General features: G+C 48.3%; 1 protein-coding gene across 1 annotated transcript; it reads left to right on the forward strand.

The window, feature by feature from the left end:
• LOC306658531 (uncharacterized protein) lies at window positions 1-26,560 on the forward strand (the record flags this gene model as incomplete). The annotated part of the gene is made up of 5 exons (XM_079135580.1): window positions 1-1,723; window positions 12,027-12,218; window positions 21,756-21,886; window positions 24,451-24,624; window positions 26,330-26,560. The coding sequence occupies exons 1-5, from the start codon at window positions 1,654-1,656 to the stop codon at window positions 26,558-26,560; spliced, it is 798 nt and encodes a 265-aa protein (XP_078991706.1). The 5' UTR covers window positions 1-1,653.

Genomic DNA, 26,560 nt, shown 5'->3' on the forward strand with positions numbered 1-26,560 from the left:
TATATACCAGACATTTGTCAAATATAACTTAATCAAAATAAAGATACATGAATTATATTTTTAAATGCTAATCAAAATGAAGATGCTCTAACTATATGAATTTATATGAATAGACTTTAAATAAAACATATTATTAAGAGATAAGAAAGATTATTACATAATATATCAGAAAACATAACAAATTCGAACCAACAAGCATCACTACTATAACCCCAAAACATTAGATCGCATCATATGCAATGATCACTGTATAGCCACTTTCCAACCTACAAAAACAATTCATATAAAGTAAAAGTCAATGGAATTATGGAAAAATGTTTCAAGTGTGACTTTAACATTTGATTTTCACACTGATGAAGTGATCAAAAATAAATAATAATGTTGGAAAGTTAAATACCACAAGAACTTGATGTAATTCACATATTTAGGACTTTATGTCAACTCTTGGATGATCTGCTTTTTTCTCAAATTTCCAGGAAATGTTGTCAAAAACTAGAATTACGAGGTCCTAAAGAACATGTCAATAAACATCAAAGATCTGATAAAACCAGGAACATATAGACCATATCCTCTGACCACAATACACTAAAATGAGAACACAATTCCTAAATAAGAGAGGGAGAGAAATAAGAAAAACATACTCTTGTATGTTTGGAAATTTAAAAATGGTTGTAAATTATTCACAGTGCAAAAATAAATCATGACTGAAGTTGTAAATAACACCAGGCTGGTTTTTCATGTTCCCAGGTTCCCCATTTAATTCTGTCAGTGTGATTTAACAGCTGTTGATGCTGCTAAGGTAACACAGTAGGTAGGCTTCAGGAGCAACAGCCAAGAGATGATAGGAAAACTGTCAATCCTTTATTAAGTTGTTTACTTATCTTTCTCCTTTGTCCACAGCTTGTGTGTCTAGATTTTGTCCAGTCTTCCCTCCATTCCATTCCCCAGAGTTCAGGTAGGAAGTTTCCCCTTGACGGCTGAGATGCCCCGGAGCATCCTCACGGGGCTGAGTGCTTCTCACACGGCCCCACACCATCAGAGGCTCACCTGAAAGAAGCTGCCCGGGGTGGACTACTGAGAGAACCCTACTGGGAAATGTCGTTTCAAAATGCCAACGACTTCAACTTAACCACAGATGGGTTCCCAATCCCTAATACCAGTTCTAGATTAACTCCAGCAGGCACCATTATTGAAAGAGGTTATCTCCCCTACTCACAGATGCGGGCAGATCTGATGGTCTCCTTAGGGATCCGAGTGAAAGGAAGCACATGAACTCGCAATCATTTTCAACGTGAGATGCCCCCAAATCAAAGCGATACAAACAAGAGCAGGGAACGTGTTCTGGGTCACTGACCATTCTCCAGTCATCCAAGTAAAACGCTTCCTTAAAATGCCATGTGTGTTAAAACACAAAGGAGAAGAACATGAAGAAGCAAGATGAGCGTAGGTTTGTTCTCGGGGACTCCACCCAACAAAAGCCCAGGGAGCCCCAGTCACCTCATAATGTCAACATTCCAAAGGAACCCGGAGCTCAGGATCTAGAATGCCAGAAAAAGGATGCAGAGCAATCCCCATGAACCCTGGGGTTTTGTGTAAAGGCTAAAAGCAGGTGAAATTCCATCAACACTGTTGAGTTTGGACACCATCCTAAGAATGTCCCATTTCAGGACTTGGAAGAGCACCCACGTGAGCAAAAGCTTGACGTCACGTGACACCACCAGGTAATCAATCAGCTCACCCCCCCACCTCTCCTCTCCCCACCCCACCTTCTCTCTCGCTCTCTTTCTTTCTCCCTTTATGTCACCATGGAAAAACTCCAGAATTTGGTTAAACCAACCTTCCTGAGGAAGAGAGTTTGGCCAATTGTCAACCAGTATTGTCACAACATGAGCAAATAAAACAAGTTTCTAAATGCTTGCCTAGAGGAGGGGAAATGCGGATACTTTTCTTTCCATGTTAATTTTCTTCAATGTTGTTATATTAAAAATGACTTAACAAGTTAAAACAATGATTGCATTAGATAAAACTCATCCACTATCCTTACTGTGATAATGGCTCAAAGGGAAAGATCCAGTGTAAAGACCAATCTTGTTAGAGTCGAACAGGGGATCAGAATTTACACAGCACACTCTGGGGTTTAAATGCAATGAAGTTCACTAATTTCTATTACTACCTGCTTCCTCTGGAGCTTCCAGTCCTCCTGATAGCAGACAAAAATTAAAATTGCCAATTAGAGGTAACTTGTTCTGCTCCTGTTTTGCAGCAGTTCACTCTGAGATGAGCTCAGCTTCACTGGATAAATGCCATGGATTCAGAAGCTATTTCCTCCCTTTCTCAAGGGGCCACCTTGCCCACTCCTCCTTCCCAAGATGGTATCTGGATGCAGAAGGAAATCCACATATCCTGTGGCAAAGGTCCTTGTTGTCCTCAGCTACAGTTGGTTTTGTCCCTAAATATCCTTGGCTGGTGTGGCTGAGCTTGTTGTTCCTTGGTGCATCCTGCAGGCTTCTACTGCTGAAGTCCAAGGCCCCTGTGGTCCCTCAAATCACCAGACCTCTGTGCTTTGTGGCCTCTTGCTTCCTTGCACTGACTACAAGTCTATGCCAGGACAGCATTTTGGTGACCTCTTCCAAGGAGGACAGGAGCTCCAGGCCATGAGGAACCCTCTACCTGACTGTTCTACCATTTTCCTGCCATGGTGGACACAGTGGGGAGGCAGAAGACAGGCCAAGAGCTGTCAACTCTCCCTCAACCATCCGTGGCTTCCAAGAGGCTTTCTAAAGCCTTATCACTCCTGGCCCCACTTCTGGTGGAGAGGGGGAAGAGGAAGTCACTCCTCATGACCCAGCTGTGGTCCACATCCTGCCTGTACCCTCAGCTTGGTCCTGCTCCTCCTGCGCCAACGCTTTCTATGTCCTCTTCCTGGGGGAAGTTTTGCTGAGTCTCTCCTTCTGCCTCCTTTGCACTGTGGTTCTGACCTTATGTGATCTAATTGGGCTCTTTATACAGTAAAGGAAACTTCTAGGAACTTAGAAAACCCTTTCCTCCCCTCATGAAAAGGTCGATTTCTAGGACTAGAACTGTGCTCTGGATTCAAAACCCCATCTCGAGATTAGAACCCTAACGTTGGCTCATTTCCTTTGCTCTTCCATCCAGCAATAACTTCCTTAACATAAGATAAGCCGAATGCTTTTGGGAAAAGGGACTCTTCATAAAGATATCAGAGAGCCACAGGAGTACTGTAAGAAATAGCGCAGCATTAAATTATGGACACACACAAATAGGTAGCAAGGAATCCCACTGTAATGTGCAATTACAATGCTCCAGTTAAAAAATAAAGAGAAAAAGAATAAGGAAACAGGACAGAGCCAGTGTAATCATTACCGCCCCCCAAGCTCCAAGACTTGCTGATCTGAGGGAAGCTTACCAAACCCAGAAGGAGAAGATGTGCAGAGAGTAATGTAGACTCAGCAGTCATGGAAGGCCCAAGGCCGCCCCTCGGGGAAGGAGCCAGGTAAGGTATTAAATACTGTCATCATTATCCACATCACTTTTTTTTACTGGTTCTTATTAGTTATACATGACAGACAGTAGAACCCATTTTGATAAAATTATACATGCATAGATTAGATCTTATTCTAATTAGGACCCCACTCTTGTGGATGTACCCAATGAGGGGATTCACTTAGGTATTTTCGTATATGTGCATGGGAAAGTTATGTCAGATTCATTCCACTGTCTTTCCTATTCCCATCCCCCTCCCTCCCCATCATTCCCCTTTGTCTAATCCAGTGAACTTCTCTTCTCCCCCCAACCCCTGCCTTTATTGTGTGTCAGCTTCCACATATCAACAGAAACATTCAACCTTTGATTTGGGGGGATTGACCATTTATTCAGTCAGCGTGATTTAACACCTGGTGATGCTGCTGAGGTTACACGGTGGACTTCAGGAGCAACAGCCAAGAGGTGCCAGGAAGAGAGTAGACTCTCAATCAAATTGTTTACTTACCTCACTCATTTGTCCACAGCTTGTGTGTCTAGATTTCATCCAATCTTTCCTCCATTCCATTCCCCAGCGTTCTTTCGCTTAGCACAATAGTCTCCAGTTCCATCCACTTACTGGCAAATGTCCTAAAGTTGTTCTTCCTTATGGCTAATATTCCATTGTGTCTATATACCGCCATTTCTTTATCCATTCCCCTAGACAGGCTCCATAACTTAGCTCTGTGAATTAGCGCTTGTGAATTAAGCTGCTATAAACATCGATGTGGCTATATGACTGTTGTATGCTGATTTTAAATCCTTTGGATATATACCAAGGAATGGGATTACTGAGTCAAATGGTGGTTCCATTCCTAGTTTTTTGAGGAATCTCCATACTACTTTCCAGAATGGTCACACCAATTTACAGTTCCCACCAACAAGGTGTGAGTGGACCTTTTTTCCCACATCCTCGCCAACATTTATTGCATTCTGACTGGAGTGAGATAAAATCTCAGTGTAGTTTCGATTTGCATTTCTAGAGATGTTGAACTTTTTTTTTTCATATATTTGTTGACCATTTGCAGTTCTTTTGAGAAGAGTTTGCTCAGTTCCTTTGCCCATTTATTGATTAGATTATTTGTTGGGGGGTTGGTGTTGAGTTTCTTGACTTCTTCGTATATCCTGGAAATTAATGCCCTCCTGAGATTCAGGTGGCAAAGATTTTCTCCCATGCTGAAGGCTTTCCTTTCACACTCTTGATTGTTCTCTTTGCTGTGAAGAAGCTTTTTAGCTTAATACTGTCTCATTTATTGTTTCTTGATTTTACTTCTTGCTCTTTAGGAGTCTTGTTAAGGAAGTCAGTTCCTGAGCCCATATGTTCAGGTATCAGGCCTACATTTTCTTCTAGCAAGTGTAGGGTTTCTGGTCTAATTCTTACGTCTTTGATCCACTTGAAGTTGATTTTTGTGCAGGGTGAGAGATAGGGGTTAACTTTCATTTTATTACATGTGGATTTTCAGTTTTCCCAGCTCCTTTTGTTGAAGAGGCTATCTTTTCTCCAGTGTATGTTTTTAGTTCTTTATCTAGAATGAGGTAACTGTATTCATGTGGGTTTGTCTGTGTCTTCTATTCTGTTCCATTGGTATTCTTGCCTGTTTTGGTGCCAATACCATGCTACCTTTGTAACTATAGCTCTGTAGTATGATTTAAAGTCTGATATTGTGATGCCACCTGGTTCTTTTTTTTTTTTTTCTTAATCTAAAGATTGCTTTGGCTATCCGAGTCTCTTATTTTTTCAAATGAATTTCACGACAGATTTTCTATTTCTATGAAGAATGACATTGGAATTTTGATGGGAATTGCATGGAATCTGTATAGCACTTTTGGTAGTATGGCCATTTTGACCATATTAATTCTGCCTGTCCAAGAACATGGGAGGCCTTTCCATCTTCTAAGGTCTTCTTCAATTTCTTTCTTTAGGGCTCCATAGCTTTCATCGTAGACATCCTTCACCTCTTGTTATATTGATTCCTAATTTTTTTTGACGTTCTTTGAATGGGATGATTTTCCTAACCTCTCTTTCAGCTGATTCATCATTAGATTATAGGAATGCAATTGCTTTATGGCTCCACACCCCTTTTCCGAAAGAAATTTTTATTGGTGTATTATGTTTATGTATAATAGTGGGATTTATTGTGACATGTTCACACGCTCACATAATTCATCCTCCTTCCCTTTGGCCTCCTGATGATGCAGCCCATTGGCCTAACCCAACTGGATGCCAGAGGCCAGTGAGCCTCTGATATATCAACACCAGGGGGTGGAAGAGGGAGCCAGGATGTGAAAGGAAATGAAGAGCGGATCAGGCACAAGGAAGTATAAAAAAAGAAAACCTTGCTGAGAGTAGTGGCTCCTTCCTGTAATCCCAGCGACTCAGGAGGCTGAGGCAGGAGGATTGCCCATTCAAAGCCAGCCTAAGCAATGGCAGGGCACTAAGCAACTCACGAGACCCTGTCTCTAAATAAAATACAAAATAGGGCTGAGGATATGGCTCAGTGGTTGAGTGCCCCTGAGTTTAATCCCCAGTACCCCCCAAAAAAAATTATGCTATGTTTTCAAAAATATTATATCCCTGTACATTTGTCTGTCTTAGCCTCAGTTTAATTTCTGTCAGTATCCATCTAAGTACATACTGTCCTTTTCCCTGGGAAACTCCAGGGTACCAAAATATGCAGATACTCAAGTCCCTCATAAAAGGCCGTCGTATTTGCACATAAATTCCACACATCTTCCTGTGTATTTTAAATCATCTCTGGAGTATTTTTAATACTTAGTTCAATGCAAATACTATGTAAATAGTAGTTATACTGTATTGTTTAGGGAATAATTAAAAAAAAAAATAAAAGGTCTATAGATGTTCAGGACAAATGCAGTTTTCCTCCCAAATATTTCATCTGCAGTTGGTTGAACCTGCAGGTGGAGAACCTTTGGATACAGAGGGCCGTCTATAATGTGGACAATGAATTACATGGTCATCCAGCATGTCTCAGTAAATAGCACCTCCATATTTCCAGTTGCTCCTTGTGTTAGACTTGGGGTTCATTATTAACTCCTCCCACTCTCCCATACCCCACAGAACCACTAGCAAATTCTGTTGAAACCAACTCCAGACTCTATAAAATACTCGACGCTTCTCTCCATTGGCTGATACCACATGGTCCAAGTCATCTCTTCCTGCCCCAGAAGAATATGTTCTGTAGACTGTTCACAGACAGCTGCCAAAGTTACAATGAATTTCAACTTGATGCCCACTCATTTGCAAAGCTGCCAGATGATGGTAACAATGGCTCTGAGCTTTTTTCTGCTTGCCCAGCACTGTGGAAAATCTTTTTTGTTGATGTTATTTAATCCTCAAAAGGAACTTCTGTGGGGCTAAGCATTATCGCTATCTCCATTTTACAAATGGGGTATCTGAGGCTAAAAGTGTTAGTATTTCCAAAGTCATACGAGCTGGTCAACAGTCAATATAAGATCTAAGACCAGATTGTCTCAGAATGCCAGGAGCCAGAGAAGGGAGCAGAGACCTGGAAGGGACACGTACTTGGAGTCACTACTGAGCCGCATCATCTGCAATGGTGGGAATCCCGTTTTGATGGAACTGATTTTGCAAGAGAAGCTTGCAATCCCCATTGCATAGGAAAGTTCTCCATTTAAAACTTTGTTTGATCTAAATTTTTAATTCCACTGGGAAAATGAATGAGTGAAAAGTAAACACACCAGAAGTTTCCCTTTTGCTCCCTTTGCTAGATTATAACCGTTCTGAACCCACCGCATCCTTCCGACACCCTCCACCCAAGATGCCTCTCCAGGGTTGCCAGCCCCAGATGGGTGTTCCCTGTCAAAACGACAACCCTCGTTGCAAGCTCGATGATCATGATAGGATAGACTATTTGTGATTACCAGCATGAATGAAGTAGCATGCTAAGCACTTTACATGTGTGATATCTTCCACCCTTCACAACAAGCCTGCAATTTACATCTGTATAATTATCCACATTTTACAGATGAAAACCCTGGGTTCCAAGACATGAAGCCACAGGCCTAAAGTTACAAAGAGAAAGCAGCAGAGCTAAAGACTCAACTCAGCCCTCTCTGACTCCAAAACGTAAGCTTTTACGACCAAGGGTTGAGGACCTAGGCCCAGCAGGACTCTTGAACTTCCAGACACACAGACCACAAACCCCCTAGGAAAATCTGATCTTCCGTGTCAGGTGCCCACGATGATGTCCACAGGATGCATCTCTCTTTGCAGACGGCTAACCAACCATCGACCATTATGCTTCCTAAGAGTCCCACGGACGCCTCAGAACACCAGACAGAAGACAGGAGCAAAATCAATAGCAGGACCGGGCGGGCTGGGAAGAGGGCAGGCTGGGGTGGGGGAGGGGACACAGAATCCACGGGAATGAACAGGACGGCGGAGACGGGCTGCAGAAGATCTGTGAAGGGGGCCCAGGTCTTTTTATTTACAGAGAGAATGTCATTTAAAGAGCAGCTTTTTTAAAAAAATGAGCTGTGCTCCTTAGAATGCAAAGCACCATCTTAAATAAGTAGATCTTACCCCTTCTAAGTTCAAGTCCGTCCTTCTCTCTGGGCCTCCTGATTCTTGCCCTCCTTCCAGATGTTTCCAGCAGCCTCCCTGCTTCCACATGTCCACTGGCCTGTTATTTGCAATACGGTTACCAAGTCTGGCCGGAGAAGAAGCGGCCGAGGAGAAAAATTTCTGATTACATATTTCCATGTGCGAGGTCATTCACTAGATTCATTGCCAACCCTAAAATCGCCTCCAGTTTCCCAAATGCTGGCTGTCGCAAGCTCCATTCCCTCTTGTGACTTGGAGAGCTCTGCCGCCAGAAATTAGAAGGGTTAACTTTTAAGGGATATTTGGCCAAAAGACTCCTTCGTTTCTACAGAGTGCTTAGTAACGGGTCTCCCCAGTGAATGTTTCCAAGATGGGTTTCCTTTCACCGCCCTCCCACGAAACAGCCCTTCCTTCCCCGGGACCCCCGCCCGTCCAGCATGCATACCCTAGTTCCTGCCAAAACACCAGCAGCTCCTTCGTCTCCCTCTCCCTGTCGCCTCGAGCCAACATGTCTGCAACCCTTGTTTGTCAGTACTGTCCCCAAAGGCTCCCTCCCCTTCCCTCCCTCTCTCCCTCTCTCTCCATCCCTCTCTCCCTCTCCCCCCCCCATCCCTCCCTCTCTCCTCTCCAGTGATGCTGTCCCAGCACCAGTCACTGGCCCCAACCTATACCCAGACAACCAGCTCTTGCCCGGCCTCCCTGCCTCCCTCTGCCCCTCTCCAATCTGTCCCCCCCAGATTATTTAACTTTCATAAAATGCAAATCCAAACATGACAACTCCCCCTGGGTTTCCAGTGCTTTTAGAACAAAATCAAAAATCACCACCACTTCCCATACGACCTCCTGGGCCTGGCTCGGGCTTCTGTGCAGCCTCACCTCTTGCCATGTCCCCCGCTCTCTGTCCACTCTGACCACTCTGACTTTTTCTCTTCCTCAACTATTCCAAGCCCTGGACTGCCTCACAACCTGGGTCATTGCTGCTTCCTCTGCCAGGAACACCCAATCCCCAGCTACCATGGGGTGGTTTCTTCTTTTTTTTCTCCAGGTTTCAGCTCCAAATCTTCTCCCCCTAAGAGCCTTTTCTGACCACCCAGCATTAAAGGTTGTCCTTGACAGCTCTTCCCTGTCCCTACTCCTTTCTTCCCTTTCTGACCCCTTCCATAAACTGCAATCACCCGACTTTTATATTTACTGACTTTTTCCTACTGTACTCATAACATCTAGCAGAGCTCCTGGGACATAAGGGCTAAATAAATAAATAAATAATATTGAGGGACTGGGGCCCACAGTCGCCAGGTTATAGCTCCAATAAAGCACACAGCAGAGGCAAAACAAAGGAAGAGATGTCGCTGCCCTCTGTGTGAAAGCAAGCAGCCAGATAAACTTAGGAAAAATAGACTTTCTCTTAAGATGATGGAAGAGCTTTTCTAACTGATTACACGGAGCTGGGAAGTGAGATGCAAAGAGAATAAACACATTTAATTTAAAACAGATGACAATCTGGTCAGTTCCCCACTGGTTACTTGACTCAGAGCCTTTTAAAAATGTGTCTTTTCTCTACAAAATTTTATGAGTATAATGTTTTAAGAGTCAGAATTCGTTCTGGGGAAGGACACCCCGCTCCCCAATAGCCACTGGGTGTCCCATCCATCTTGACAAGGCCTGGCTTAATTGAGTCCTGTGGGCTCATTTGCATATCTGCCAGATCCAAGGGACTGTGATGCTGAGCCACAGCTTCATAAAGGAGAATCCCAGAGTGAGCCAGGCACTTTCAGATCCTGGAAGAGGGCACTAGAGAAATGCATAATAACACACTTATCGAATGTAGATTTCCTTAAAGTGTCAAAATGTGCCTCAGGGTTGTCAAATTCACCCCTTGCTGGAAAACTTGGAGGAAACTAATGAATGGACAGAGCAGATTTTTTTTTTAAGCTTAAGAATTTTGTTTTCCTAAAAATCTGCCCAGCTATGCATCACTGTGCAGCTAAAAAATGGCTTAAGCCTGGTCTTTTGAGAGGAGCAAGAGAAGTGAATGGAGGTTTCACAAACCACGACTTCAGACCCCAAACTTGATCTCATGAAAGAAAAATGATACATCTTTTTATTTTTTAAAATCTGGATGGCATGAAAAAAAGTCAGAGTTCTGTCCACTATCCATAAAGATAGTTCAATGACTGATGTTCACATTAGGGCCCAGTTGGGACTTGGTTATTTCTAAACCTTTAACCACCATCTTCTAATGACCACTTTTAGGGTGCTGGTTTTCAGATTAAATTTCTTTCGTTTTCAGGGGGACAAAATTAAACCCACAGAGATGCTACCACTGAGTGCTTCTGCAGGTGGGCTAGCCACAATGCCAGAGCCAAGCCACGTCCTGCTCTCTCAGCCTTAACTGATCCCAGGACACTGTTAACCAATCGCAGGCACAGCTTTTACAGAAGGCCTGGACAGTCACTGTGAATTTGGGACTGATTAGAAGGCACTCCCGGCTGTCCTCCCCCATAGTTAATATTTTGGGTGTTTTAGTCAGCTTTTCACTATGGTGACCAAAACCTGAAAAAGAACATTTAGAGGAGGAAAAGTTTGTGCGGGGCTCAGAGTTTCTGAGGTCTGAGTCTACAGATGGCCCAGCCATTGCTCTGGACCCAAGGTGAGGCAGAACATAAAGGCAGAAGGGCGTGGCCAAGGGTGTAGAGGAGAGCAGCTCAGGATATGGCGATCAGGAAATGGAGGGGCTCTGCTCACCAGGGACAAAATATATGCCCCAAAAGCATGCACCCAGTGACCTACCTCCCCCAGCCACACCCTACCTGCCTAGGTGACCACCCGGTTAATCCCTATCTGTGGGTTAATGGCATTGATTAGGGTAAGACTTTCATAACCAAGTCATTTCACCTCTAAACTTTCTTGCATTGCTTCACACGTGAACTGGGAGATACCTCATCTATACCATTCTATTGGGATCGTTTAAAAGGCATCCCCAGACTCTCCCTTCCCCATAGTTAAGATTTTGAGTCTGCAGTGTTTGTTCCTCTCTGTCCTCATCCAGTAATCGGCCATCCACCCATCGAAGATGGACAGGGCACCTTGCCAGACCCACTGCTGCGTGCTAGAGATCCATTGTTAAACAGGTGGCCAGAACGCATGGCCTCAAGGAAGACGTACTCTCATGGCAGAAGGTGGCATGAGAACCGACCCTGGAGGCACGCTGGCCATTACTAAAATGAATGCTCCTGCACATCTCTGGGGACCCGAGGCAGGTGGGAGTGGGCGGTATGGTGGACAGCACTATCAAGGAAGTGACAGTGGGCATTCCCAGGAGGATGGGGAAGTGCTGTGTTCCCTCCAGAGGGAGGAACCCAAGCCAAGTCACAGGAGCCTGAGAGCCTGAGGCGATTTCCAGGCACGGGGGGGTGGTTTTGCCGGCGTCTCAGCGCTAGGGGAAGGAGTGAAGAAGATGGAGAAGTGAGCAGGTCCAGATCAGGAAGACCCGTGGTTCTGGCCAGGTGAGAAGGCCTGGGTGCTTGAGAGTCCCTGAGGAAGGGTGTCAAAACTCAAAGAAAAATTAAATAAATAAATAAACAAATGATTGACAGGACGTGGGTAGGGGGCAGAGTCTAACCTGGAGATGTTGCTCTACCCAGAGAACGAAACGCGTGGTGTCCCCAGAGGAGAGCTTAGGGTGGGGCGCCTGTCTGACTGTTCTGGAGAACATGCCCACGCTCGTTTTCTTATCATGTTCTGCAAAAAGATGCTGACGTTATCGACCCCCTTGCTTTCCAGGTGAAATCATCCTCCACGGAGCTGGGGGCCCTCATGGCCACGGGCTGGGCCACTCCTCGGGGGCTGCGTGATCCTTCAGCCCATCAGAACTGATGGTGGATTCGTTCTCTGTCTAGAGCTCCCCATGAGAGGAAGAGGGAGAAGAAGAAGAAAGAAGGCCTTCCTGAAGACCAGCCCTCGCCTGGTGCCCAGATGCTGCCCAAGGAGGAAGGAGCCCAGAGCGCTGAGAACAGGGCGAAGGAGACAGAGGACAAGGCTGCGGAGCAAGGTCGTCCTCTCAGCCAAACAGAACCTCAGAATGACGCAAAAGGTAAGCCCAACCCCAGGGCCACGGTGGTAGCTTCCTGTCACGGATGCCTGTCAAAGCCTGTCAAGAGCAACTGAGAGGAGGAGAGATTTATCTTGCTTCATGGTTTTAGAGTTCTCCATCCACAGCTGGCTGACTCCATTGCACAGACATCATGGTAGAAAGAGCATGGTGGGGAAAGCTGTTCAGCTCAGGACAGCCGAGGGGCAGAGTGAGAGGAAGGGGCCAGGGACAGACACAGTCCCCAAGGCCACGCTCAGGGACCTCCTGCCTCCAGCCATGCTCCACTTGCCATTCAAAGTATTACTCCATCAAATGGATTAATCCACTGATGAGGTGACAGCGCTCACGGTCCAATCTTTTCCCCTCTGAACGCAGCTGCATTTCCTAACACAGGAGTTTTTTAGGGACTATTCCAGATCCAAACCATAACAGCCACAGATCCAGGCCCAGTGCACTTACAGGCATCCTTTGGGCTTATGAAATGGAGCTCTGAAGCTGGAGCCTCCGGGGCCAAGGGCAGAACGGATGTCACAAGACTGGTCCATAGAGGTTGTTTGACTGTTGTAAAGAGAAATCTCAAACAGCCGCCACTATCCATGTCTGAACTTCTGGCTCAGAAACTCATTTTCATATTTAGGTGGTATCTAGTATTGGGTCAAAGAGGACTGTGTCCAATTTGTTGTCACTGCTTCTGCAGAGTTGGGCTCTTCCACCCTGGGCCTATTCTTCAAGCCCAGTGGTACATACTTGAACCCCAGGAACATCCCAGGGAGACAGGGAACAGCCACTAGCCAACAAGGTGTCCTTCCAAGTATGAGGATTGAATCAGTGCCAGCAATGCATGTCTTCAGAGGACAGGGTGGCGTCCTGTAGCTGACACATGGAAGGCAACTCAGCTGGCTGATGCATGTCACCACCTCTCCTTCCTCCTCCTCCTGTACACTTTTTCCCCGGTTCCCCTCTCCTGGACCCTTCCCCTCTGCCTTATTTATCTTGCTTGTGGCTCTAAAGCCCTGATTTGCTACCTGGGCTAAACACAGAGGAGCCTGTGTGGTCAGGGCTGAGAGCTGCAGAAGACACAGGGGCAAGTCATCTTTGCATCCCCAGTTCTTTCTCTAGCAAAAGAAATCGAACTTTGTGCAAATACGTGATGCGTCCTCTAAGTGTGCAGAGAGGGAGAGAAGCCATGGGGTATTTTTAAGGTGGAAAGTGATCTTTTGGCCTCATAGGCTAACTGGAAGATGCGACCCTTTCTGATCACGAGCAGTTATTACCTACTACAGGTGCTAAAGAGAGTGACAAATTGCAGCTGCCAGAAGGGGAAACATAATTTCTCCGAGCTATCACCAGGCCCTGGTTGCAGAGTCAGACACGAGTTTTGAGTTATGCAGATGCTGTGCATTTTTGGAAAATCACAGTTTTGATTTCCCAACTTGGGTCATGTTCTGGCCCAAGAAAACTGTGGACATGTGAACCTGATAAGGAAGAGCTTAGAAAATGGATTTTTTGCAAAGCCCAGTCTTCCTGCCCCAGAGTGAAACTAATGATTAAGGAGAATTGTAGGGTGAGGGGAAAGGAGAGAGCAGAAGTAGCAAAAGAGAAAGAGAAGAGAGAGGAAGCCATTTACCTTAGGATGAAAACTTTGTCTTTGAAGACAAAATTGCAAAATCGTCTCTGAAGACAGAGTTCAGACAGATGTCAACTTTAAAGGCTGCGGGAGAAACTCCTGGCCCTTGCCTGTCCCCCGTCAGACGCTCTCTGGGGGTCTCCCACACACCCCACACAGCCACATTGACTCTCACCCCTCCTGTCCAGCCTCCCCAGTTTCTTTCTCTCCAGTTCTGTCCAGAGATCAAAGCTTCCTTTCCTTTTTTACCTTCACTTGGGGCATTTCTGCAGAGTCAGCTACTTGACAGGAACTTTTAGAGAGCACTCAGGCGACAGAAACACATTCATTCTTCCATTGAACAAATGTCTGCTAAGCACCTACTGTGTGTCGGGCGCTGTTCCAGGTGCTGAAAATATGCTGGTGAGTAAAACCGATGAAGATGATGGAGGACACTAGCAGGGAGAAAGCCTGAAGGGCTCCATTCCCTTCTGGGAACAACGTCAGGGGAGGGGGGATTTGAACACCACTCCCCCTGGGCATGGTGCCGTCCGGGGACAAGGCAATCATCTCAGGAGAAGGTCAGTGTTCACTTCCTAAGAAAGCAGGGCCTTGGAACTGTCCCAGGAGCTGGAGTTCAGAATGGATCCAGGCAAAAGCCTGTCTGCTTCATATATTCCTCCCACTTGAAAGTGATCAGGGTTTCTACCCACTTCTGACACTGAAAGCTCAGGAAATTGCAAAGTAAATTTTCCAACAGATTCTTTAACCAGTGCCAGGTAGCCTCACAGAGCCACCAATGCGTTCTTGCTACAGGAAGCAAGCCCAAAGCCCCGTGGAAGGAGAGAGGCTGGAGCGGGGTGGCCTGCTGGCTGCGGGGGTGGTCAGCTGCGGAAGCCAGGTGGAGTTCCATGGCCCGAAGAGGATTCCTAACCAGGCAGGAGGTATCCACAGATGTGAAGCACAGAGAGTCAGGGGAGTGTGCATGTGCACGCGCAAGAGAAAGAGACTCAAAAATGTTTAAAAAGAAGTGGTTTTACGTGGAAATGTGGGCTTTCCACAGCAATTCTTGGGATCTAAGCACAGAGAATAGTGGGAGTGACAGACCAGAGAATCCACAGCCTCCTTAACCAGAGCGCCATGTATCCCAGGCCGTCGGAACCACAGCCCTTGCACGTGATCTGCCTCCGCTGGAGGGTACCAGAGAATTTGGAAGATTGCACATCAAAGGAAGAGTTTGTTCCAATTTGTCCAGAGTCAGGAAAACACATCTTTCAGACCAGTATTGGGTAACTGCACATCCTGTCCAAACGTGCTCACTAGGTCTGGATGGCTTAGTTAGACTATGACTTGGGTTTTTGTTGTTGTTGTTGTTGTTGCTGTTTATTTTTTTCTGAAAGGAACAGATGACTTAAAAATAAAGGAAAGCAGATAGATCTGAGGCTCAGAGATAGTGATCTGGGGGCTGTGTGATCCTGGTGCCTTGGTCTTCCACAGCACAGGACGGAATCCCTAACACGCACAGCATCAAATAAATACAGAATGGGGCAAGATTTTTTTTTATTAAGAGTTTTATAGTTATACAGGGACCAGATCCTAAAGGTTATAGTCTGACCACAAAAAGCCTGACACATAGTAGGTGCTAAACTCATCACCTAATTCACCCAAGGACCCAACAGGAGAACGCATTCCAGGATCCCTGCATGACCTCCAGAGAGAGATGGTTCAACACGCACCAACGTACAACCAGCCTGCGACTGAACTGGGCTGTTCGTTAGTGCTGTAGACTGAGCCAAATCCAAATCCTCCTTCCACATGCTTCGTCATTGGTCCCAATTCCACTCACTGGAATGGAGTCAAATGAGTTTGATCCCCACTCTCCAACACAGGCCTTCGGATACTGAAAATGACTGTCCTGGCCGTCAGAGAGGTGTGCTCCTGCAATCCCACCAGCTCAGGAGGCCGAGGCAGGAGCATTGAAGTTCAAGTCCAGCCTGGGCAACTTAGTGAGGCCTTTGTCCCAAAGTAAAAAAAAAATTAAAAGTGCTGTAGATGTGGCTCAGGGGCAAATCACTGTGGGTTCAATCCCCAGTACAAAAAAAAAAAAGAAAGAAAGAACAGAAAAGAACAGAGCTGTCCCGTCCCCCACCAAGTCCTTTCTTCCTTAGGCTAAAGATGTTGGATTATTTCTCGCACATGTTAACACTTGACAATTTACCAAGTGTTTTCAAATGCTTGGGGAATTTACTTTATAAAGCACATTTTTATATCAGACAGAGTGAATTTGGCCTGAAGGATAAAAAGAAAAAAGAAAAAAAAAAAAGGAAGAGTACAGAAAGAGAAATGCACTCCGTCCATTTAGCAGAATGAGATTGGGGGAAGGCAGTGCAGGGCTGGTAGGTGGCTCCTTAAACTGTCAGACCCAACATCCACAGCTTTCCTCTCCTCCTTAATCTCATGTTCACAAGATGGCTGCTCACCTCGGTGCATCACATGCCCATTCCAGGCAGGAAGAGGACGGGTGGATGCCGGGGGAAATTCTAGGCACATTCTATCTATGTACAAGAAAATAATAACTTTCCAAGACACCCCTTTCCCACCAACAGACTTTTACTTGTCACCAGCCAAAACTGTCAAGCACTCATTCCAGCTGCAAAACCAGGAAGTGGTTTGGGTTGGGAAACACCAACTGCATCCCAGATCCTCCTGCTGAGAGAGAGTGGAGAATGGATACTGAGGAACAGGGCTGCCTGAGCACTCTCCTTCCTGATCTGTAGAAGAAGAAACGAAGGTTAAGAAAGTCGAGTGGCTTGCTCCAGGTCGCCCAGCTGCTGAAGATGACTCCCCAGTCCGGGTTCACACCGTGGGCAACGGCACAGCTTGCTTTCCAAACACTCACGATTTGCCCTGGTGTGGGACACCCTGGCCTCCCCATGAGGCGGCAGAGGGTGGTGACTGGCTCCTGAGAACCGTTTAGAATGCACAGCTGAATCAGGCGTCTACTCACGAAAGCCGGCCTCCTCCTCCTCCTTCCAGCAGAGCCAGTCCTGCAAAGAATCCCAGGAGGGTCCCAGAGGAACCACATCCCAGCTGTCTGTCCCTCTTCTCTCCGTCCCTCCCTCTCAGCAAACTGGAAACCCTGATTAAAATGCCCATTACTCCTGGAGTAACGGGTAGCTTTTCTTTCAAGAGGGGTAACCACAATAATCAGGAGGTCCCCACTCTGGGGCTGGGGAGGCAGCTCAGCTGGTAGAGTGCTCACCTCACAGGCACAGGGCCCTGGGTTCCATCCCCGGCATTGCATACACACACGCACACAAAAGGAGGTCTTCATCCTGCATCTGATCAGAAAAACAGGCCAGCACCCTCTCAGCTGGAGCGAGACGGTTGGGCGTCTCCACGGGACCACAGCCATGGGGCGAGAGCCACGTCTTTTCCTTGAGATTTCTTTAGTGCTCAGTGAATTGGCTCCCAGTCCTGCTTAAAACAGCATCGCTCTCCCCTCCTCTCACTTGTGAGTCACGTATGCATCCACCTGGGCAGACAGCTGGGGACAAGAATCTGGAAGACCCTTTCTCCCCCACTGTGTGCATAGAAGCCACAGGTGGGACGCTCGGCAGCCCCTGCCTCTGCTGGCACCCCAGCTCACGAGGTGGAGTCAGCCTTGGTCGTGTCCCACATTATAGCTTACAGAACACCAGTGAGCCAGCCCACGTGAACTTCATTCATAAAGCAAGAGCAAGGCTGGGGATATAGCTCAGTTGGTAGAGTGCCTGCCTCGCAAGCACAAGGCCCTGGGTTCAATCCCCAGCACTGCAAAAAAAATAAAAATAAAAATAAAGGAAGAGCAAGTCACTGTGGTGACCGCTGACGGGCTGACATCGATCACTAGTGTATCGATGTTGTCTCGCTGCAGAACAAAAGACCACACGTTTGATGATTTAAAACAACACCTGTTAAATCCGTCACAGTTTCTGTGAGTCAGGGATCTGGGCATGACTTTGCTGAGTCTTCTGTTGAAAGTTTAATCTGAGACGCCAAGCTGTTGGCAGTTGCAGGATTCACTTCCTTGCGGCCTTTGATCCCACAGTGACTTGCTTTTTCAAAGCCAGCGGGCTTTGCATCCTGGACTCTCTTTTAAAGGCTCAGCTGATTAGGTCAGGCCCACCCAGGATAAGCTCCCCTTTGGTTACTTTAAAATCAACTGATTAGGGTCCTTAGTGACAAAATTCCTTTATCTTTTCCATTCTGTAACACAATCCCAGGTGCCATATCTCATTGTGGGTACAATCCAGAAGAGGGAATCGTCTAGGACACGCACAGGAGGGGGCAGAATCGTGGGCCATCTTATAATTCTGCCCGCCCTACCCTATAAAATGAAGAACCTCGTTGACTCATCTCAGACGGTTGTTCTGAAGATGAAGTCAAATGCCGAATGTCACAGTAAGTGGCAGCAAGCAGCAGCTGCTCTAATCACGTTAGCATTTTGAACATCGTACTGCATGGAAGGCCCCATACTAGGAGCTGGGGATGCAGAAAATAATAACCCCAACCTTGCTCTCAAAGAGATCCTGACATTTTTCCAGCACTAATCGTTTCCTCTGGATTCAAAAGTTGGCAAAAAGCAATAAAGCTTTAATCCAGCTAAATAACTTTTCAATATAAACACTGAGGATTTCCTTGGCTTATTGAAGCCACTGTCAAAAATAAAAAATGCTGACTCCAATCAAGTACTGTAAACCACGGGATTATCATTCCCACCTTCGAAAGCCCCCAGGATTGCCTGCGAAGTCTCACCTGGAGGAGACTTAGCATGACTGTCGTGATTCCTGTGTAGGGAAACTCACATTCCAACCAGGTGGGGTCTTGGCCTCGCTGCCTCGGATCCCCTGGGGGAGTTTGTGCAGAGTCCCTCTCACCAAAACTCAGATGCATGCAATAGCAGGGGGTGCACCTGTGCACTGGCATTTTTGAAAGCCCCTCAGGAGACACCAACATACCTTCAGCATCAAGAATTGCTGCTCAAGTCACAACTGGAGAGTTTCCCAGTGGACTGAAAACTTAATCCCTTCTAAAAGAAACGATTGGAGGCCCCATCAGCCAGAGACGTGAGCAGCGATGACACATTTTTCCACTGACTTGAAGCCAAGTGGTTGCCATTTGACACATTCGACACCTGTTAGGCCACCATCCTGCTGGGTGGGGTGGTGGCACTAGAGCTGCTTTCTGCAGAGACGGCTCCTCTCTGGGCCAAGAGCACCTGGGTAGTACCCACAAAAGATGAAACTCGCCACAAACCCCAAAGAGCTTCTGTAGTTCGGCATGTTTTCCCCTCACGCATCCTCTGTCCCCTCCGTGTATCAAGCACCCGCCACAGACTGTGCTGTATGCGGGGTGCCGTGGATTCCAAAGTCAGTAGCACTTACTTTGGAAACTCCAAGTCTCATGCCATGAGACAGAGATGCCCTTTCTGTACCAGAGGAGAAGTGGCTGTAGCATCCGAGGCGTGGAGCTGATTTTGAGCTTATGAACAATCTTTTAAATATTTTTCTCAATTTCCTATGATTCTGTGTATCTTCTCTAGGGTTTCATCACTTGCAGAGAACAACTGCTCTCCAACTTTCTCTCCTTCTCCCCTGGGAGGGAAAAAATATTATTACCAAGGATGGGAACTGAAAACTTGTCAACATGCTCCGGTTGTCTCACAAGGACAAAGAGCCACCTGGAGCCCAGCTGCCTCCCTCCTTGCTCTCCCCTACCCAGGAATGAGTGCAGAGCTGGCCAGGGCTGACCCCCTCTTCGTACCCACTGCTCTCTGATCGCAAATGCAGCAGAAAGCAGACCCAGATTGACCGAGAAGCGTCTGCAAAGCCCAGGGCAGCTGGATTCCTCTTTGAAGATAACACGAAGCCAGTGGCAACTTTGAAAAAGGAAGACATGTGCAGTCCGGTATTATAAAATGAAGACTGGGTTCTGTTTGCCTGGGAAGTTTCCCCCAGCATATGGCCGATATCTACAGAGACGGAGACGCAACCCAGGAGGCAGGCAGCCTGGGAAGGAAATCAGAATTCCTGGCAGCTGAAATCCTCTTTGCAAACCCTGGTCCGTGCATTTGTCTTATACACATTTATGGAGAATCCACTATATGCAAGACACTGAGCTAAGCTGTCCTAGTCCACTGCCACCCGACCCCCGCAATGAAGTTTCATCACACCAGAATCCAACCCTGACTGCAAAACTAAGGGTTTTGGCAGACCTGCCCCCCACCACACACACACACACACCCAAAAAAAAAAAAAAAAATTCTGAGTTTTTTTTTTTTTTTAATACCTACTCTGCATCCTGGGGAAGCTGCTCTATGAAGCTCACTTCACTCTCTATTCTTAATATCGTCAGAAGAGATGGCAATCACATGCAGGAGCCCCAGGAGCAAGCACCAGCCCCGGCTCTACCTAACCTCAGCCTCTGCTGAAGAGGAAATGAGCAACACCCCAGGTCATGGCTGGCCCAGCAGAGGAAACATCGGAGAAAACCCAGATCTGGAGACTGGCCATTACTTGTCGCTTTGGTGCTTTTCCGTGGGAGAAAAAGCGACTCTCTCCAACCATATTAGGAAGCGAGACCGTGCCGAGGAGGACTCTGGTGCTCCCCTGGAGGTGGCCACCCATCAGCCTCCAGGAGGAGAAGTGGTCAAGGAACCCGGGATGTGATTTTTCGCTCTTAGATTCAGGGTCTCTGTTTCTCGGAAGAACAATGGAGACTTGTATGGCCAAGTTGGTTTAAATGTGGAGCCAGATGAATTCTAGAATGTGGAAGGCCTTTTACGACTGAGTTAGGTAGGCAAACCTGGGCTTGGTTCCCGGAAGAGCTGGTCACTGGCCAGGTGTCCGGCCTCAATATGGATTTTGGAATTGCTCAGAAAACTTTAAGATACTCACTTCTATCTTGGAAGCCCTCGCTGTCTCCCTGCTCCTGGAAGCCTGGGGCCCTCCCTCCACGAGCAGGAGGTGTCCGAGGCTGGCCCAGTGTGTCCTGCCACTTTGAGATCACCTTGAGATCTGCCACCTTGAGATACGACTTGAGATCTAAAAATGCTCTTCTGCCTTTCAATGTTTGAAAGGCGAGCCCAGAGAATAACAGTTTGCGATACATAAAAATTATCTGGAAGCCAAATTTTAATGTCCATAAATAAAGTGTGAGTGAGACACACCTACTCGTTCATGTGTTGCCAGCGGCCACTTCCGTCCTGTGTCATTACAGAATGACACAGTGGCATAGTTATAACAAAAGCCACAGGGCCTAGGAGTCCTCAGATGTTTGCTATCTGGTGTGTGTGTGTGTGTGTGTGTGTGTGTGTGTGTGGTGTTGGTACAGGGGATTGAGCCCAGGGGCACTGGACACCTGAGCCACATCCCCAGCCCTTCTTATTTTTTATTTGAGACAGCATCTCACTAAGTTGCCCAGACTGCCCACTGTGTGGTTAGAAGAAAGTTTTTCAGCCTCTTCACTAAGGTAAAAGAATAATCCTGCACACATAAAGGAAAAGGAGGTCACATAATTGAGCCTTTAATTAACATAATTAACATAATTTTTTTAAAAAGTCAGCCCCTATCAATTTTTTTTTATTCAGTTAGACCCCCCACGGTAAAAATTCAACTCAGATCACATTGGCAGAACGATTTACCCATCATGCCGTGGCCCAGAGCTTCCAGAAAAGTGTATCAGAATATCACAGAGGTGGGATTTGTCTCCCGAGCCGAGCTTCCGTCCTTGGCTCTGGGCAGAGGGTCGGTTTCCTCTCAGTTACTTCAGGTTCTTCCTTGTCCTGCCAGAAGGTCAGACACAAAGAATTTAAACCCGTTCTAGGGAAGAAGCGAGCCCCCTGTGGGGTCCCAGAGCACAGCCCTTCTCTCCCCGCCTCCTTGGCACAGATTGGAAGCTGCCAACGCCCCTGGGACCTGTCCATCCACCATCAGCCTCCTCCGGCTTGAGCACGGCCAAAGCTACAGGCCAGAGCTGGGAACTGTCTCCCCCGACAGCAAAGAGCTTCCCCGTGCATGAGGTGAGTCTCTCAAGGTCCCCTCTTTGCTTTCCCTTACCCTGTGCAGACTGAGGAGTGATAGTGTCCCCGCACAGGGTGCGCCCAGCCACGGAGGCGCGGCGGCCTTCCAAGACCCCGAGGGCCCAGGTAAGTGGTTTCTAGACGCCTCCATCCCCTGTCCCACCCGCTGTGCCTCCCGACCACCGCGTAAGACGAGGGGGCAAAAGAACGTAAGAGTGCCTGGCAAACCTCTCTGGGGAGCCTCAAAAGGAACAAAGAAGAAATCCTCAAATCCGGACAGTTTCCTGATGCTCCTGATGGCCCTCTCCACCCCATGCCACCTCGTGCTCTGAGTCTCTGCTCCGTGTCCACTGCACAAAATGTTGTGAGTCTTTGTCCCCCGATGCCTTACCCTGGGGCCAACCGGGCCAGCTTGTTTTGTGAGAGAGGTGTTTCTGAAAAGTTGGGTGTTGATCTGACTGTCCCTCCCTGTGGTCTTAAGATCCAGACACGTCCTCCTTCAAAGCTTAGTCACTCAAGTGTGTGACAAATTTCTGTTGGGAACTTACCGCCAGATGTGTAATCCATGTGGGTGGATAAAACACAGGTCCTGATCACTAGGGCCTTTGGGTCCCCCTGGAGCATGATCAAGTGGAGGGACATGAGCAGTGAGCCAAACGGGACACGGGCTTTGAGTAAACAGTGTGGCAGCCCAGAGGGAGCAGCTAACTGCCCAGAGGGGCAGAGTGGCCTGCAGCCAAGGTGCTGCTTCACTGGAAGCCAAAATCAGGGTCCCGGAAGATGAACAGAAGTGCAGCAGGGGAGGCAGGAGAAGGATGGGGGAGGTTGGGAAGGGGGGGTCCAGGCAGATAAGGAAAAGCATGCAAACTTCAGCTGCTAGAGCAAACACTTGGTGGTGGATCGCTGTGAAAAAGTCAACATGAACCAGGGGTGATGGGGCACGCCTGTGATCCCAGCCGCTCAGGAGGCTGAGGCAGGAGGATGGCGAGTTCAAAGCCAGCCTCAGCAACAGCAAGGTGCTAATAAGCAGCTCAGTGAAACCCTGTCTTTAAGTAAAATACAAACACAGGCTGGGGATGTGACTCAGTGGTAAAGTGCCCCTGAGTTCAATCCCTGGTACCCGTCTCCCCAACTCCCTCAAAAAACAATTCACTGTGACAAATCAGGGGAAAGCAGAGTAGAGAGAGGCCTCTCTGCACTGCAGACCTGCTCTGCACTTAGGCCAGCTCTGGCTGGCGATGATGGGGCGATGGGGCTCCGTCTGCGACCCACCGGCATTGAGCTGCAGCTCTTTGACGTGGACCCTGAAAGCAGACACCAGCCTGCAGCTGCCTATAGCCACTTAAATTAGATGCAAGAGAAGGTGCAAGACCTTAGGAAAGTCCCTGCTTCCACTTACTGAGTCTGGGTTTCTCCTTTTGGGCAGGCAGGTGCCTGACCCCCGCAGTCCCCGCTGGCCTCTGACCCCCACCAGGTCCTCCACCCCCAGCCTGCCTCCCAAGCTGCTCTCTCACTGCCCCTCTGGCGTCTCTGTGGTCAATGCTGGAAGAAACAAGACAGCACCCCTTCTCGCTGCTGCTGTGTGGGAGGCAGGAAGTGGCCCAGCTCCCTAGTGAGATGAGCTTCCTGCAGTGCATCCAGCTGCCCACTCCTCGGGGCACCCCCCACGCTCCCAGGCGTCTGGTCAGGAAGGAGGCCACACAGGGCCGTCAGCAGCCCATCCACCAAGACCGGCCCTACCCCTGCCTCTGTGGGGCACGAAGCAAGTTAGGCGGGGGGTAGAGATGGCGTTGCTGAGCCTCCCCCACAAACAAGGGGGCCCGGTGTGTCTGGGAAGGGTCCCAGAGGCCAGGCGTCCCCTTCCCACAGGCCGGCCACACGTGGGCCAGCTGTGGCAGAGAAACCATGTGCAGGCAAAAGTAGGATCTCCCTTGTCCGTCAGTCCCGAGGGGCTTGGTGGCCAGGGTGGGGAGAGCGGTGGAGACCAAAGGCCAGAGCTGTCCCCACAGGGCACCCGGCAGGAGCTGCGGCCAATCAGAATCCTAGACCTGTGTCTGGGCAAGGAGGGGCTGAAGGGAGACCTCCTGGTTGGGGGAACCCACCAGGCACCCACATGGAATGCAAATGGGGCTGCTTCCACCCCCAGTTTTTAAAGGAGGGAGACGGGAATCACAAGGTGGGACTTTCCGTTGCCCCTGAAGTCTGGCCTCCTACCTGGGGGAAGGACGGCTTTCAGCCCACGGCCTCCTGGACAGACATGTTACTTTTTAAGTTTATAAACAATGCCACCTCAGGGCTGGACAGAGACCTTGGTCACGGAAATGGACCGCAAGCCACGACCTCGCAGGCTGGGGCACAGTCCCACTCTGGCTCTCCGTTGATGGAGTCAGACTTCCGGCAGGAAACCCAGGGTAGGCCCCTTTGTCATCCTCCCCGGAAACTGAGAAAGGCAAAGGGGAGCCCAGCAAGTAGGGAATAGCATGGACAATAGCCGTCTGAGCTGGAGGACACCCTGGTCCTGGTGTGAGCCCCTGGTAATGGCCTGCTGTCTGGCTCCTCTGCAGGCACAGGTGGTCCACTGGCCCCAGCAGGGCCCTTTCTGGCAGTTCATGGACATGAAGGTGGAGAAGAGACTAGCCGGGCGCAAGGAGCGCCGCAGCCGCTTTGGAGAGGTGAACGTCCACAGGCACTACCCGTCTGGGCAGGTCTTCTCTCCCTTCCAGGCCCTCGCCACCATGGTGAGCTCTTCTTCTGTAACGGGTCTTACACGAAGCCTTCCAGGGGGGACTCAATTCTTTCTCCTTTCCGAGAGTGTATTAGACAGTTTTGACCACAACGATGCCGCGTAACAAAGGACCCTAAAACTCAGTAGCTTGCGATGGCAGGTGTCAATGCGTCATCATCTGCAGAGCAATGTGCCCCTTCTGCTTTTGTTCACTGAAAGCCCACAAGGCAGGAGGGAGGGAAGAATTGAGAATAATCGTCTCGTCTGACCCGAGACTGAGTCCCTGTGTCAGATGGGACGATGACCTAAAGTTCAGGGGAAGATCCGGAGGCAGTGGTCACAGCTTTGGTATTTAGAGACGAGGTCATTTCTAAGTGGACGGGGGAGGAAGAAGTTTTGGATATATAGTCTCGTGGTCCTAAACTGCCTGTGAATCACTTGGGAAGCTTGATTAAAATATAGATTTCAAGGCTTATCATGATTCTAATATGGAGGGTCTCAGGTGGGACTTGAAATTTCCCTTTTAAACCACCCTCTCCTGGCCACCCGTGAGCCTTCTCACCCAGTCTGCACCTCCTGCTCTTGATAATGCCTTGACTCCTGTAAAAAATGGTACGTTTTGGAAGGCACACTGGGCTGGACTTAGGAAGTTGGTAAAGGAGGTAACCAGCCAGCGTGCCCAAGCATGAGGGGACCACATGTCACCAGACTCATTCGCACCTCCACAGTGTGCGCTGGGACCCAGTCAGGAGCTTTGGCTCACCCATGCTTATCCTTGTCTGAACCTCAGATTGAGTGATGAGATGTGCCGATGTCCAGCCCCACCCCAGAATAACTGGGTTCATAACTCTCGAGGGGGTTCCCAGATATCCACTGGCAGGTTTTACAGCTCTGCTGAGAGGGTGAGCGACTCCTCCTGACTTCCCAGTTTCCCAGAGCTTTCCAACTTTTAGCACTGTAAGTCCTGAGTCATGAGATCCCTCAGTCCCTATTTTAAAAACCAAAAGTCCTGAGCCCCTGGAACCAGAGAAAATCACCTGCTGGGTCGCCCTGTCCGTCAGTGATTCCCAGGCAGAGCCAATTAGAGAGCTACCGTTCTGCAAACTTTCTAGAAACTAGCCCAGACTCCTTCTCTACCCATTCGCTGGGCGATACTCCTTGAGCACGCGTGGGTGCAGAGCCCTGAGCTAAGCACGCTGGAGACCCCAAGAACTGAAGTTCCACTCCACCCTCGAGGATCTTGCAATCTGCTAAGGAGGTTGCCAGAGGAGGTAAACAGTCACGTGCCCCAATCAGGTCAGGAACACAAACATGGAGAAATGTTAACCAGAACAGCTTCCTAAACTGACCGACCAAAAGGGAGATGAGTTATTTTCTATAACCTCCATCCCCACCTCCAAAATCTTGCCACAAAACAAAGTCTCCAAGAGGGACACCATCCCCAGGGGAAGAACAGGTCTCCCGCATGCAGGGAGCAACAGCACCAGGTGCTAAGTGTGTGCCCGGGGTAGACGGCAGACTTTACAGGTACCGAATTCTCACGGCTCAACCGCATGAACACAGCACTCCTTTTAAGCAAGAGGAAACGATCTGAACCATGTGAAGCGAGTTGCTTGCGATTATTGCTAGTCCATGGCAGAGCCAGCGTGTGAACCCCGGTGTTCTTGAGTGGGTCCTCCCCAGGCTGTATTTCATTGCCACCCTTCTCTGCCCCCTAGGAGATGCGAAGGCTGGTGTTTCCCGGAGACACGCCCGTGAGCTCTGAGATGCAGAGAGTGGCTGCTTTGTCCCTCAACAACATCAACCTCCAGGATTTACCCCTGTCTTCCACAGAGCTGGGCTTAGGAAAGGATGGTAACCCCCAGGACAGAGAGAAACCAGTGAGCCACATGAAAACGCTTCTATTTCCCCCGATAGTTAAAACAGCAAAATATAACGACACGAAATAA

This window comes from Sciurus vulgaris (assembly GCF_902686455.1).
Source record: "Sciurus vulgaris genome assembly, chromosome: 3".
NCBI classification, from domain to species: domain Eukaryota; kingdom Metazoa; phylum Chordata; class Mammalia; order Rodentia; family Sciuridae; genus Sciurus; species Sciurus vulgaris.